Raw genomic sequence first — 15707 nt, forward strand, 5'->3', positions numbered from 1 at the left:
TATGTGATAAAAGTATGTTAATAATAATGTGTAAATTGATGAAGAGGCTGTTAACAGAGTAATCTCTAATAAAATATATCTACATATATATGTATATTAGTACGTTGTTTATTGAATAATGTATCATCCAGTAAACATTACAAAGAATCATAGGCTGCATGTACGTCTGATATGAATAAAAGAGAGGATAGTATTCTTTACGGTGGGAGTCTCCATCCACACAACGAACCTAGAAATTGTAACATCCTTCTACTACAATGTGGTGAAAGTGGGATTCTACAGTATCGAGTTGTATTGCTCCTGAAATAGAATTTTTGCTAAACCCTCTGTTTTCCATTGAAAATGGAGCGAACGAAAGGGAGTGTTTGGTTTAGAACTTCTATAGAAGTGGGAAAATGAACTGGATCCGATTAGGATTTGGGTACAATATCAGAAAATTAGCATTTGTGGGAAATTAAACTTTTTTTTTTTTTTTTTTTGTCTTTATCATAGGGAAGGCCGCGGTGGCTCAGTGGTAGAGCGTTCACCTCTGATGCTAGGGGTCTCGGGTTCAAACCCTGCTCCCGCCAAGTGAACTTTGTGGTGGACAAACCGTGTGCGTGGGTTTTCTCGGGGTTCTCCCGTTTCCTCCCACTTTCTTCATTCCACCATTTCATTCATTACTCATCATCACCGTCTCCTTTAGCCTAACCGGCATAATCGTGGGACGTAAAACTCAAAAATTTCATTTCATTTCATTTTATCATAGGGATGAAGATTCACTTTGTAAACTGCACAATTCCAGTTCTCCATATCGTGATGGTGATAAAAACTCGATGTAGAAGCATTCAAAACTAGCCACCAGCTTAAGACATAGTTAGCACATTGTTAAAAACAAGTACACACGGAAAAGAAAGTATTTGACAGTTGACGCAGTTTCTTTTGCCAATAACTCGGGAACAAATGACTTAATTTGGATCTTTTTTGTTGTTATCCTTAGAATAGTTATAACTTAACACCTTGCCAAAGTCGGTACTCTAATAGGTTAATTTATTGTTAAGAAATTTTGTCAACTGAAAAATACTTTCTTGCGTGACTGCACAACTGACATTACTTTTCCTTTGCGTTGCAAAGGGTTGTGGTGGCTCAGTGGTAGAGCGCTTACCTCTGGTGCGTGGGGGGGGGTTTCTGATTCTGTTTCCGGTTAAGTAAGTTTATGGTGGACAACATCGTGTCCATGGGTTTCCTTGGGGTACTCTGTTTCCTTCCACATTCTCATTCCACCGGATTTTCCATCATTCACTTGCTTTAATCATCTGTCTTCCTTAGCCTAACGGACGTTAAATGATTTAATTTCATCTTTCCTTTGCGTTTTTCATTATCATTATTTTTTGTAATATATATATTACAAATATAACAATATTATAATATTATTATAAATATAATTATTATTTCATATCCACTTAAAGCAGTGAAATATATAATTTCCTACGCTGCCGAAAATGCGATACAAAACTTAACAAATTGCTTCGCAAATGTAAATTTATTTAGCAATTTCCGACGCGAAAACCAAAATAAAAATACTGGTATATATATACATCATGATAAGTCATAAGTGGAAAAGAAACAACTAACCTTGTGGTCTAATACTTTTATATCTGAAAAGTATTTCTCGTTGCAAGCGGTTAGCGTGCGCGCCTTTGGCGTGGTGGACCCAGATTCGATTCCCGGCGAGAGCACGTATTCGGACCCTACGTTAAACCGTAGGTCCACGTCTCATATAGGCTCTCTGCTGAACGGGACGCTGAACTAAACTAAGATCAAATCAAATGAGTAGGTGTTCGTTTTCAGGATCTTTTTAATTATAGTGTAGATACACATGTTATCATCTGGCGGGTAGGAATCATTTATTTATTACCCTAAAAAGTTGGCATGAAAGTGAATATGCGTCCTTTATAATAGGTTAGAGCTGTAGTTAAACGAACTCTGAATGTTTCTAAAATGCATCAATGTATTTTTGTGTTGTTGAAAGATGTATTATACTTAACGCTGTGGTGTCACCTATTTTTAAGTATTTTTCTTACAATGTTAGTCACTGCTTTCGTTTCAAAGATTGGTTTACTCTTTCGTATTCGTCTTTAAGGTAGAAATTGTTTTCACCATCAAATATGTCAGATTATAAAGTTCCCCAATGAATGCAAAATTCTTTTATTATTCGCTTGGCTAATAATTCATCCTTTTTTTCTTTTTTTCTCATCTAGGGAGGCATGTAAATATATTCAAGAGCATTTGACTGTAAATGTTGATGAGCTAGGAAGAGATTGTTTAGTGAATGCGGCCAAAACATCTATATCAAGTAAACTTATAGGAGCGTATCCTTTCACTATTTAAATTTATGCGTTATTGGTGAAAAACTTTTTTTTTTTTTCTATTGTTTCAAACGGAATTGTTCTTCTTCGTTAATACTGCAAGCTGCATACTCCATCGTTTGTCTGTTACTATATATATCGTTGGTACGTTACATTGAGCTATCATGAATAATTATTCTTCGTCATTATCTCCTTTAGTTTGTATTGTGCATTTTTTTCTTACTCCTTATATTTAAGTAGTTTATCTCTTTCTCTCTCTCTCTCTCTCTCTCTCTCTCTCTCTCTCTCTCTCTCTCTCTCTTCCGGTGTGGGACACCCGAGTTAAACACCTGTTGGGACTGAGCTAAATAAATCTGAAATAAATAATTAACTGCGTCCAGATGTACTTTAATATAACTAATTTTTTTTTTTCAGCAATTTGTGTTGTCTTCGTGTACCTCTGAGAAACCCTTTCCCCACTTCTTTAAAATTTCATTTTGGGGGCACGGTGGCTCAGTGGCAGAGCGCTTATCTCTCGTGCGTGGGGCCCCTGGTATTCCAGTTTCCTCCCACAGTCTCATTCCATCAATTCTTCCATCATTCACATGCCGAAATCATCCGTCTCCCTTAACCCAACAGGAGGGGCCGCGGTGGCTCAGTGGTAGAGCGTTCACCTCTGGTGCATGGGGTCTCGGGGTTCTCCCGTTTCCTCCCACTTTCTTCATTCCACCATTTCATTCATTTCTCATAATCACCGTCTCCTTTAGCCTCACCGGCATAACCGTGGGACGTAAAACTCAAAGATTTCATTTCCTTAACCCAACAGGCATTATCGTGGAACGTTAAACTGAAGGATTTCGTTCTATTTATTTATTTATTTATTTATGTTTTTCTTGTGCTCAGCTGACAAATGATGAGGTTGAAACTCTTGTTAATGTAAATCCTTTGTACTCGAGCAACTCTTCTTTTACCGATGCACTACTGCAAATACCTTGTTGGGCTGCAGTGGTTGAGTGGTAAAGCGCTCGCTTCTGGTGCATGAGGTCCCTGGTTCGATTCCAACTCGCACCAAATGAACTTTGTGTGGCCGTTTTCGGGATTCTCTCGTTTCCTCCTACTTTCTTCATTAACTCATTTTATTCATTATCATAGGACAAATTAAAAATAATTTTAAAAAAATTTACAATTACTAATAGACGCTGTCAAATACATATTAATATAGAACAATGGACTTGCCTTTGTATCGCGATATTTTCCTCTGTTTATTTAAGTATTCTCAATATTTCGACCCTCTTGGAGATCATGAACACGTCGCTTTCATTTATGTTTGCTTGAAACTCATTATTTTCGTATGTTATGTTGTTCTGTACTGTCCTGTAAAAGAAACTGAGCTCCAAAGTTTTTTTTTTTTAAAAAAAAAAAGAAGAAAGAAAGAAAGAAAAGAAAAACTTAATCAACACTTTTTAACGCTTACGTAGCTATTATCGTATCCGTCCACTAACAAATTGAAAGAATGGAATATTTGGTACTAGAACTTCTGTTTTGCAACGATATATGTAATGTAAAAATGAGCTTGTGTAAAGTTATTGTTGTAATTATATAACCGTATAAGATTACATACTTTTTAAACTTACCATTCACTTCAAATTTGTATTAAGCAATGGCTGCATCCAATATGTATATTTTCTTCGTGCTCATAATTTCAAACAACGAATCTTCCAATAACTTGTTAGTTTGCACTAGTATTCAAAGCTGAAGAAAAATTTGAGATCAACTGCCGTCTGATTTTCTGAGAACCACTGACGAACGCAACAGAGAATGCTGAAATAGTTTTGTACAATTAAAATGTTAGTAAGACTATCCATGGCTTTGGATTGATTATTTTGACAAAAGAAACACTGACCAAAGCTTAAAACACACTTTATTTTAAATTATAATAACGTTTTCGGATATATAACATATCCTTCTTCAGACAATATCGAAAATAAATCTAGATTTATTTTCGATATTGTCTGAAGAAGGATATGTTAGATATCCGAAAACGTTATTATAATTTAAAGTAAAGTGTGTTTTAAGCTTTGGTCAGTGTTTCTTTTATCAAAATTAAAATGTATTTGGGCGTAGGTTTTTTTTTAAAGAAATATGCGTCAAATCATATCCTTAGATAGTTACTCTGCTGTTTTATTATTGCGGTTACTACTGTTAAGTCTATCTGTCATTTGTGTAGTTCACGTACCCTTTCGTTGGAGAAAATCAGGGAAATATATACCAGTTGCATTGAATTGAAACTTGAGTCCTCTGTCTTGTGGTCAGAGTGGGGAAATCCAACGTTATGGTCCATGAAATTCCAGGCATGACTAAAACTGAAAGTAGAGGGGGGGGGGGGAACCACCAATTTGTTGAAGGTTCCAGTTTATCAGATGTATCCTTAACTCAAATCCAGTGATGCTGATTTCTTCGCCAATATGGTAGTCGATGCGGCCCAAGCTGTGAAGATCTCAGATGGCAAAGGAGGGTTTCTGTACCCTATCAAAGCTGTAAATGTCCTTAAAGCCCATGGACGCAGTGCAAGGGAGAGCATTCTTGTTCCGGGCTATGCACTTAATTGCACAGTTGCTTCTCAAGGTAAGAATTTTAGTTGCTTTTGTGTGTAATTTCGAGTATCTAGTCCATCGAAAACAAGCTTGTTTATACATTGTATAAGAACCAGGAGTTTAAATGGACACAGACGATTTTGGAATAAAAGTTAAAGATCTTAAGTATAGGTAGCCAAAGGTTTACGTGCTAATGTAATATTTGTATGATGAAAGGAAAGGTTAAAACTTGGGCCATAGATCATATATAGGATTCCAGAGATAAAGATATTTCCAGTTCAACTTTTCAAAATATTTGTATTAATTTAAGTATAGCCCTTAACCTTCGTGACCACTCGCCTTTTGTGTTCATACAAGGAACTTAAACTAGTGCGTCTAGATCATCATCTAGCCGGTTATTTTGTCCCTCCTGTCCATAAGGGAGGTGGGTTCTTCCACGGAGAACAGTATCTGTCAATACATCACTTGTAACCCAAAGCGTTCTTGATGGCGTGCGTCAGCTCTCCTGGCTTGCATGATATCTAGACCTATATCCTCCATTGAACATATGTAAAACTCGATTGGAAATTTCTAGTTTTGTCTACAATTTCATCGACAAACCATGACAAACTACTAGGAAAGAATAAATAAATAATAATTTCCATTTGCCATTTCCTAGGATGATAGCCGGCACCTCCACGACTGTCTCTATTGCAGCTGGAAGAAAGTACTCAGAACTTTTTTTTTTTTTGTAACGTTTGCATTCTCATCATAAGTGTAAAACCTATGCTCATGATAATGTGCAATGTTAAACCTATTTAATGTATGTATGTATAAGATCTCGTTCTTGTAAGATCCGTTATCCATAAGTAAATTGAATTACCAGTTATATAAGTTTGTTAGGTTTTTTTTTTTTTTCCCTATGACCTGGTAGCCTGGTCATAAGATTTTTTTTTCTGTTTTTCCTTCTTTAATATTTGTTATTTTTCTGTCCCTTGTTACTATTATCGACTTTTCGTGCCGTGCGGAGCAAAGATAATTGTATTTTATCTTTTCATTATTTCATTTAGATGCATACTTTATTTTATATTATTTTAAATTTTTTTTAATTCAAAATGTCCGCTGTCGCGGCGCGAAAAGTTGACAATATTTTTGAGAGTTTGGATAGGTAAATGTGTAAGTAAATTCAAATTTTGTAGTGATCAAAAAGAAAATATGTATGTAAGCATTGTTATTTCTGGATTTAAAATAATAATAATGAATGTTGAGGGAAGAAAGATATCACTCGAATAAATTTGTGTAAATGTGTTGTTATTCGTGTTGTTTCAAAATAAAAACTAAAATTATTTGTTGATTGCAGGCTTTCCAATACTCCTATATTTCCTATTTTTCCTATATATTTGCGTCTCTTCCTATAAACTCCTATAGTTTTCCTTTATTTCATATATTTTAATGAGACCTCCTATATTTTTGTGGCATTGCTACTTCCACTTGTGAAAATCACTTAATGAAATAAGGCGTGGGTAGTTAGAGGGCATTTTGTCTCTACAGTAGGGTGGTTGAATGGATACTCTTCTGTGTTTCGTCCTTTCCTGCTTATTGTCTAAAGATAATTACACAAAACAATATACAGTTAGCGCAAAAAGTATTCATACACCTACAAAATGGAACAAAAAATAATTTAGTTTCGTCATATTCATTAAAAACTTCTATAGAGTGGTGATTTTAAAGATCTGCGCTATCAAAAAAGGACATGGCTGACGTTAGTGTTGCCCAGGCAATGATTCAGACCGCATCTTTGAAGATGAATGAACTACAGAAAATTCAAGACGACCAGAACAGAGAAAAATGGAAGATGGCAAATAAGCATGTTCAAGCACTGAAGAAAAATGAAAGTGTAACCGATAATTTTACTTTTGTGTATATATTCTTAGATGCACTAAATTCTGTGTGCAATTGTGTAGTTAGATGCTTAACCAACTAACTCTGTATCATGTGTTTTGTGATTTTTTAAATGAATTTTGTATTGATTTTTACAACTTACGTATATTATTAAAAAAAAAAAAAAAAAAAAAAAAATGATAGGATCTTGCAAGTAATGAAATTATTCACATCTTGGAGACGTATACTACAAACACTGGTTTTCTAATGGAGATCCTTTTTACACTTTCCTTATGATCGTTGCTTACTACTGGTGAGCTACGTACGAAAACATTAAGAAACTTGTATAAAATTTTGCAACGAGGTAATTACCCGTTTCGTTATATTCATAGTGGAATGTATGTTCGTATAACAATTGGTGTAATTTTCATGTTTTTTTTTTTTTTTTTATTTCTATCTATTGGATAATTGAAATTTTCTTTTTCACAACTTCACGAAACCTCCTATATTTTTTCGTCGTGATTTCCTATATTTTTTTTTTTTCCACTAGCATTGAAAAGCCTGTGATTCGTATTTAAGTTTTTTTTCTTTCTTTCTTTCTTTTGTAGCAATGCCAAAGAAGATTGTAGGTGCTAAAATAGCATGCCTTGATTTCTCACTCCAGAAGGCAAAAATGAAGTTAGGAGTCCAGGTTTGTATATCTTTGTCTTTTGGTATGCGTAAAATATATTCTCTTATACTTTAAGTAGGGATAGCCAAAATTGTTTTTTGTAAAAGCCGGGAACCGAAAGATCTGTTTTCGGGCTTACCACCAATTTTAAGTTAATGTATTCTTCTTAAGTAAAGTTCTTTTAGGTAACGTTTTTTTTTTAAGTATAAAATATCCAAGGTTGCCAGATTAAAGTGAAGGCAAGCCCGGAGACAGCGGCATTTATGTATCTGAAGAACAGATTTGAAACTGAAGTTTTCTTTTTCTTTCTTATTATTTCCACTATTTCTAACACTTTTAACCACGTAATAAGTAGAATAGTACCAACAGTGTCCCCTTGGAATACTAAATGTGCCCCCCGGAATATTGTTTCTGAAAGAAACACTATTACTAACTACAAGCACTACCATTGATAGCAATCAAACTTACATGTACAAAACTACGTGAAAATGGCAGAAAACATTGAGATTCTTATCTTATTAGTAATATTTTTTGGGTGTCCTCGCTGTGGAAAAAGAGCTCCATTTTCTAGTACAATTTTGTGGATGAAGTGACAGGTTGTTTTTGTGAAGTTCGTCTGAGTATAAATCTCGGCCATCACAAGTTCTGTTGACATTCTGTTTCTGTTATTTGTCTGTATAGCTTTCATTACACTAAACACTCGTTTGACATGTGCATTAGTTACTGTTATAGCGAGAATATACTGAATTATTTTGATTTTTCTCGGAAAATGCACTCCATAATTTAGCAACCATTATTACTAGTCCTTGTATTAAGTGTTGATATTATATAGATTCAAAACTAGGAAACTCACTGTAGAGATTATTTCCATCAAAACTAGTTTTAAGTTCTATTCCCACCTCTGTCAAATCCTTAAATGAAGAAGTGTTGGTGACAGGATAATACAGGCAAACGATGAAAATAATTTAAACTTATCCTCATGTTACAATAAAAATATAATTTGTGTAAATAACTAATAACAGTTAAGTACCTCGGGTTCGATTCCCGGTGGGAGTTCCTGTGGTTCCGATCCCACCTTAAGTTGTAGTCCACGTCTTACATAGCCTCGCTATGGAAAGAGACTCTTAAACTCAAATCCAAAATCCCAAACAATTAAGGACAACATATATTATAAGATATAAATAGCATAAATAATTAAGCACTAGGTTTAGTTAAATAATCGTCCTCAGGCCCATGGGCGGCGATTAGGGGGGGCAAGAGGGGGCAGTTGCCCCCCCACTTTTTTGAAGTGACGCCCTAATTTATATAGTTTTATTTGGAAATGTAAACAGGGTGTTCATACAATTTGGAGAAAGAAAAAAAACTCTGACTTTTCCATGACTTTCCGTGACGAAAGTTCCAGGTTTCCCTGACCCCTGAATAACTTAAAAATATAGAAAAAAGAAAGAAACCCCAGCCTCTACACTCCTAATAGTTGGCCTTGTTCTTTTCCGCTTATGTTTCTTTCTTTTTTAAATTTTCTTTCAAACGAATGTAAATTTACAAACATGTGCATTAGGCCGATATTGATTAGGCCTACATATTACACAAATTGTTACAAACGAAAGTGTGCAGTATACAAAGTACTTAAGATATGAAAAAAAATACACATTATAATACCAATTACAATATTATAATATTGCCTATAGTAATAAACAGTTCATACATGATTTTAATGATTATTAAAAAAAAAAAAAACACACACACACATATACACACATTATGTAACACATACTTTTGCTGATGCAGTTGTTAAATGCAACCCATTTTGAAATTTGTTTTCATCCTTTCTCGCATAGTTTTCTTCTCATTGATCTGAATATCCTTCTTGTTGTCTCCGCAGTTTAATTTTCTTTTCTTCTTCCTTTAACACCTTTAGTTGTTGCTGAATCTTCCGTTTCTCCCTCCTCTTCTCGTCTCCAGTATTTATTTCTCTCTTCTTTTCCAAATACATCTGATATTGTCTCATTGAACTTCTCACTGAATTTGTCATTCCTCTTGTAATTATTAATCCTGGTGATCCACCTATTCTCATCACAGAATCATGTATGATCCGTTCAGGCATCAGAGATTCTTCTTGTAAGTTGTCAACAATGAGAATTTTATTTATTGTGAAACCACTTTCAAAAAATGAGTTTCCGTGAAAGAAGATAAAACACAATTTCATAACTGACCATAAGTCAACGAAGTTCTTCCCATTTCCTAAGACTAAGTAAAAAACTCATCAAGTCCAATACAATCTCTGTCATTGGCTATGAATTCACTCGAGTGTTCCTTAAATTCTTCAGTCTGAGCTTTCACTGTGAGCTGGAGATACCATTTCTTCGCGTTCTCAGCCACTTGTCCAGATATCCTCTTGGCACCATGCAATTCTTCTAGAACAGCGTCTACCCTTTTGAGCAAATATGCCAGGATGCAGTTAGATGTGTTTCTCGCAGAAAATTAGTTTTAACAACTAAATCAGAGAACACTGACTCCCTCAATATCATCATTGAGAACACCACATTTTGCATCCATTAACAGTAAAGAAATCAACCCTATTTCATAAATTCAGTAATTGAACAATGGACCTAAATCGATTTTTCCCTGACTTTTCCTGACCAATCTGCCATTTCCCTAACTTCACCTGATACATTTTTACTTACCTGACTTTCACTTATTTTCCAGAATGTGAACACCCTGGTAAAGGTTTTGTATGCATTTCTGTTTTATAGAAAAAATAGTGCCATATATTTGCCATTGCGTGAGTACGTATTGGTTATTTGTCTTCGCGTGGAGTTAAGAAAACTACAGAAATTGCGTTTTAATTGCAATTCAACGCAATTAATATTGCAATTGCATATTTCTTTAAATGTCGTAGCATATGCTTGGAGTACTTACTGTATTTAATTTTCTAAGAGTAAAAACAATCATTTAATGGCATGTGTGGAATTAAAAGTATAAGTTGTTCATTAGTTCCTAGTTTCAATATAACTTCTGCAAAACAAGCGTCATTACATATATTATTCACTACAATATTATTCATTACTATGATTAATATTGTCCCTTCTATTTAATTGTTTTGCAAATTTACTAAGTAATCTTATCACACAATTTTCCAGACAGAATTTTAAGATGTTCATGAGCAAGAACTCAAATCTCTTCTTACACTTTCGTTGTTTAAGAGTATAAAGGGTTAATACCTACCTGTATTGCTCTTATGAATTTACTTAATAAAATAGAAATACGATATGCAGTATTTTCAGTGCAAAAAGATAGTATCCTATTAGTTATACAACCTTTCATCAAACAGTGTTAGAAACACTCAGGAAATCTAACATTGATATACAATTGTTCAGATCATGTCTTGCCCCCCCACTTTTAATGTCCAACCGCCGCCACTGCTCAGGCCCGTACAATGTATTTCAAACCTGGGCACTATGCGCCTCTCAAAGATTTGGCAACCTTAGCACATCTCCCTTACATCTTGGTGAGGTAAGTAGTGTACATTATATGACGGTAAATTTGACCTTTTCAGAATTAACAATATTAGTAATTATGATACACTATTTTTTCTGAAGAATAGTAAAGCTAAAGTATAAGTAAACGTGGCGTTTCGTGTATATTTACCTTTCATCATTTCCGTCAAAGGGACCAGGGATATTAATTTGAGTCTGCTTTTGATGCATATCTTTATTGCCTTGTATTCTCTGCACCATTTCTTACATTTTAAATTTTGGCAAATATATTATACGTACAAATGTCATGATAATGGGCTACGGAGAAAACAGTACACGATTTTTCTAAAAATACAAATAGATATATTTATCTGTATTAATCTTGCTTCTCTAGTTGCTGTATACATTTTTTCGTCGCATATTTCTTCTTCCTTTCGGTTTTTTCACTGCTGGCATAGTCGAGCATTTGTCATTATGCTGGTGATCAAACAAGACTTGTTGTGAGTTTGAATTCTACGTGTTAAATGTATAAATAAATGATTGCAGGGGTGACGTTGTTGTGTACTCACGTGCCTTCTCAATTAATATGAAGAAAAATGTTAAAATTATGGGCATTTATTCCTATATACGAATGAGCAATGATCAAACAAAAATTTTAATTTAATATGGAGGCTGCCACCCAGCTCTAATTGATCTCCATGGGGGCACGGTGGCTCAGTGGTAGAGCGCTTACCTCTGATACATGGGGTCCCTGGTTCGATTCCCGACCAAGTAAGTTTGTGGTGGACAACATCGTGTCCGTGGGTTTTCTCGGGATACTCCCATTTCCTCCTTCATTCTCGTTCCACAATTCTTCCATCATCATTCACTTGCCTTAATTATCTGTCTTCCTTAGCCTAACGGGCACAATCCTGGGACGTTAAACTGAAAGATTTCATTTTTTGATTGATCTCTATGAGCACGAACTCCTGGTCATATGTTGTGGTTTAATTGTTTCTAGCGTTCGTCTGTTTCACAGAGCAGTCTTTTAAACGCTTGCTCGTACGTACAATATAATCACACTTTTCCGTAACTGAAAACTTACCTTTCTTACCTCCTTGCAGCAGACGAGAGATAGAAATAGGGCGGAGCCTCAGCTCTGTGCAGACGCGCGATTCACATGAAGAAGATGGGAGCGATTTTCTGTTTCTCACACAGACTGTCATATATTGCTTCGAGAACTAGAGGGATTCTGCAGTCGATTTGCATACTTTGCAACGCTCGCATACAAACTATTGTAAAGGAAGAAATATAATAATTTCTCAATGCGCTTTTCAATTTCGCAGTTAAATTGCAACTAAGCTTAAGTCATTTTGCAAGCATTTAAGAAACGAATGAATATTCTTGTACATCATTTTAAATTGATGTGAAAATGTGACTGTGAAAACAAGCATGCGAAGCCGCTGATAAATTGTTTTACACGTGTAATTCAAATAAATAATTATTAAGTACCAATAAATAGAGATTAGTCAATTATCAAGTCATGTTGGATAGGTGGGTTTAAAGCGGGGAACATTCAGTAAATTCGGTTCCCGCTAGACTTGCGGAAATTCACATATATATTTTAGAGCTTCCTCGTGAATATACGGTTAGCAAAGGCGCTTTCGGCATGAGATAAGAGGGTTCGATATCTGGCAGAAGCACTTGAGTCAGATTGTACGTTAAACAGTAGATCAACGTCTTGGTGCTGAAAATAAATGTTGAATGAATTACTCATTTGCTTTAGAAATGATCGAAATCAAATGAAATTAAAATGAATTAGTTTAACGTACCATGGTTTTGCCCTTTTGAGATAAAGGTAAAAGATGATTAATGAAAGCGAATGGTAGTGAAATTAAATTTATTGTGGTCTTCAACTGGAAATCAAACCCGGGACCATTTGCACCAAAGCCATACCCATTAGCACTAGATCAGCAGGAAGGGCTGGCAATTGAATGCGTGGTGTCTTATTTGAGAAATCAATAAATCTTATACGGGAAATGAAACTAGGTAAATTTTTACTATTAGTTTTGAAGTATTTCAAATTACACTGTTACTAAACATGTATGTTAATGAATGTGCTCCTTACTCCCCGTCTGGTCCAGTGGCTACCGTGTATGCCTTTGGTGCACACAATCTTGGGTTCGACTTCCGGTGGGAGAACACAAAAAAAATTAATTTCACAATCTTTCATTAACCAACTTTCTCATCGCTATGCCCTTTAGAGTAAAAGAGACGTTCAACTTTTAAAAATCATTTCATTTTAATGGATAAGTTATCAGTGATTTTTAGAGAATCGATTGAGAGATTTAAGTGAAAGAAATAGGTTGAGCAATTTTGGCAACATGATTTGTTTTCCACTTCTTGAATACTTTGTATTGATTAAAGTATTTATAAATTATATAAAAGATCCTGCATTGATGTATTTAAAATTAAGTTAAGTAATTTTGAATGAAAAATATTTAGATATATAATTATGTAATAGAAAATTCATTATTGTTTTTCCTGTAATATTTTGCGCCTCACATCAGAATTTAAAGAATGCTTTCACGTGAAAAATTGCTGGACACCCGAAAGCCAGGAGGCAGGGATATTGTTTTTCCCCCGCTGCTGATGTGACTTTCTTCGTGTAGAACTGTGGAGCTGTTACTGGAAGAATGTTTGTATGAATGAGAGAAATTCGTGGTCATATTGATTATAATAATGTGATGTAATTAATACCTAACGCTTTTATAAAACACAAAGCCATATGGCTGTGATCTTTTTATTGGTTTACTTTGTGGACTCCCAATGTTAGTCATCTGTGACCCAACTAACCATCTACACTTTGTAATGGTAATCTCAATTGGTACCTGCCTATTCTTCTGTACTGTAGTATTCGACTGATTACTCAAGTACTTAATTATCATTTTGTCCAACTTAGCGTGCTTGACTCAGATGTCCACGGTACATAACTATTACCACCACAAGTTTCCATTATTTTCAATCAACATGTTTTTCTCTTCTAATTTTTTCAACTTTCTCGAAACTTTTCTTCCCAATCATATCTCCTGCTGGTATACTTCTACATTATCCAGGCCATGGATATTAGCTATTGTTGTGTCACCATTCACTTTTGGGTCGTATCTTCGTCTTTAGCCTAAAGGGTAGATCCGTAAAGGGCTGTAAAACTCAAAAATGTAGTACTGTTCCTGTGAATCGTGGGTCCGAGTTCCGCGCAGGGTGTCGGTGTTATTGTTCTTTCACACTTCATTTTGTATCTCATTTTGAACCTAAACTTCCATATCTTGGCACAAAAATTTCCGGAACTCTAACATAACTATAAGGCATCATATATATTCAGTTTGCACTACTGTAAGGAAAGAAGTGATATTATAAAGGTTTAAAAAAAAACCTCTGGATGGTTTCATTTCTTCGTTGCCATTTGAACTCTAAATCATTAATTCTTGGTTACTTTGTGTGAAATTATATGGCTTGTTTATAAATGTTCCTTTTGAGTTATATATGAAACTAATGGGTTGAATTAATTATTTATAGGTCCTCATAACAGATCCCGAGAAACTGGAAGCAGTAAGACAACGAGAATCAGATATTACTAAAGAAAGAATCCAGAAAATAATTAATGCTGGAGCGAATGTGATATTGTGCACTGGTGGAATTGATGAATTATGCCTTAAGGTAAGGGTTTAATTGAAATAAGATAATTCAGTGGATATCCTGAAATACGCTATATTACTTGGTAATAAACAGAGAAAACTGTTTATGTTGGATATTCTTGGTTACACAGAAAACAGGACAAACAGATTATTTATAAAAAGGGTAAGGAACTATAAAGTGCTGTTTATAACACAGCAGATATCAACTCATGGGGGAAGGATGCTAGTTTGGCTATGGCAGCAGTCAAGTCAATGTTAACAATCAATTGGGAATAGTGTGCTAACAGCCGGTTAATATTGCATTGGCAGGCAGGTAGAAATTTGCCAAGCTGAACAAGGTCGGTATGCAGAGTGTTTAATTTGATGCGTTAAATCTTTACATAAAATATAGACTGTCAAGCAATCAACGTCTTAAATACTTACTATAGCGCGTCGATGTGTGTACAATAGCTAACAAAAGTGATTAAAATAAAAACAGGGATGCGGTAATCCCACCTCTTATTCCGTGGAAAGATAAATACTTCACTTTTGCAAAATACTGGGCTGGTGGTACTTCGTGTCTTCTATTCAAAGCATCAATCAAAGGTTGGCAAGAGAAGTTGGCATAATTTGTAACTGTTCTTGCTTGATGTAATAAGGCCATATGAGTTCGTGTGAGGGAACTTGGAACCTTTAGTCACACTAACATATCACTTAATGTAGGATCCATTGGCTTCACTGCATCCCAGCCAACGTTCTTTCTAGATTATGAAAGCTCTTTGTCAAAAGACCGGAGGTTGGTCGACATACTACTTTCTGACGCAGTAAGCTCTGTTACATATCTCTTTGCAACGTTTTAACTTTTCATGCTCCCGTACACATAAGTCGGAAAGAACGAGTTGGACAGTACAGTTTGCAGTTTTCTTTATAATGCTTGCCCTGTTTATGACCTGATATTATTATTGTACAGCTTCATGCCATTATTCCCCAGCGGTAGTCTTTTGGTTCGTAATACACGGTTAAACTTGTCCAGTGATACACGGTATCTCTTTTTGTTGGAGGTCGCATGTTCCTTAGTCAATGAAAATCATTTCATTTTGATCCGAGAAGAAACTGGTAATCAGTTT

At 35.0% G+C, this 15707-nt stretch overlaps 1 protein-coding gene across 1 annotated transcript in view; it reads left to right on the forward strand.

Moving 5' to 3' along the window:
• The window catches only part of CCT1 (chaperonin containing TCP1 subunit 1), a 48258-nt gene that overhangs the window by 15301 nt on the left and 17250 nt on the right, over window positions 1-15707 (forward strand). Inside the window, exons 5-8 of the mRNA XM_081756340.1 lie at window positions 2241-2351; window positions 4771-4952; window positions 7390-7472; window positions 14483-14623. Coding sequence (XP_081612466.1) covers window positions 2241-2351; window positions 4771-4952; window positions 7390-7472; window positions 14483-14623 — 517 coding nt within the window. The remainder of the gene's footprint in view (window positions 1-2240; window positions 2352-4770; window positions 4953-7389; window positions 7473-14482; window positions 14624-15707) is intronic.

This window comes from Thermobia domestica, chromosome 4, assembly GCF_964235325.1.
Source record: "Thermobia domestica chromosome 4, izTheDome1.hap1.1, whole genome shotgun sequence".
NCBI classification, from domain to species: Eukaryota; Metazoa; Arthropoda; class Insecta; order Zygentoma; family Lepismatidae; genus Thermobia; species Thermobia domestica.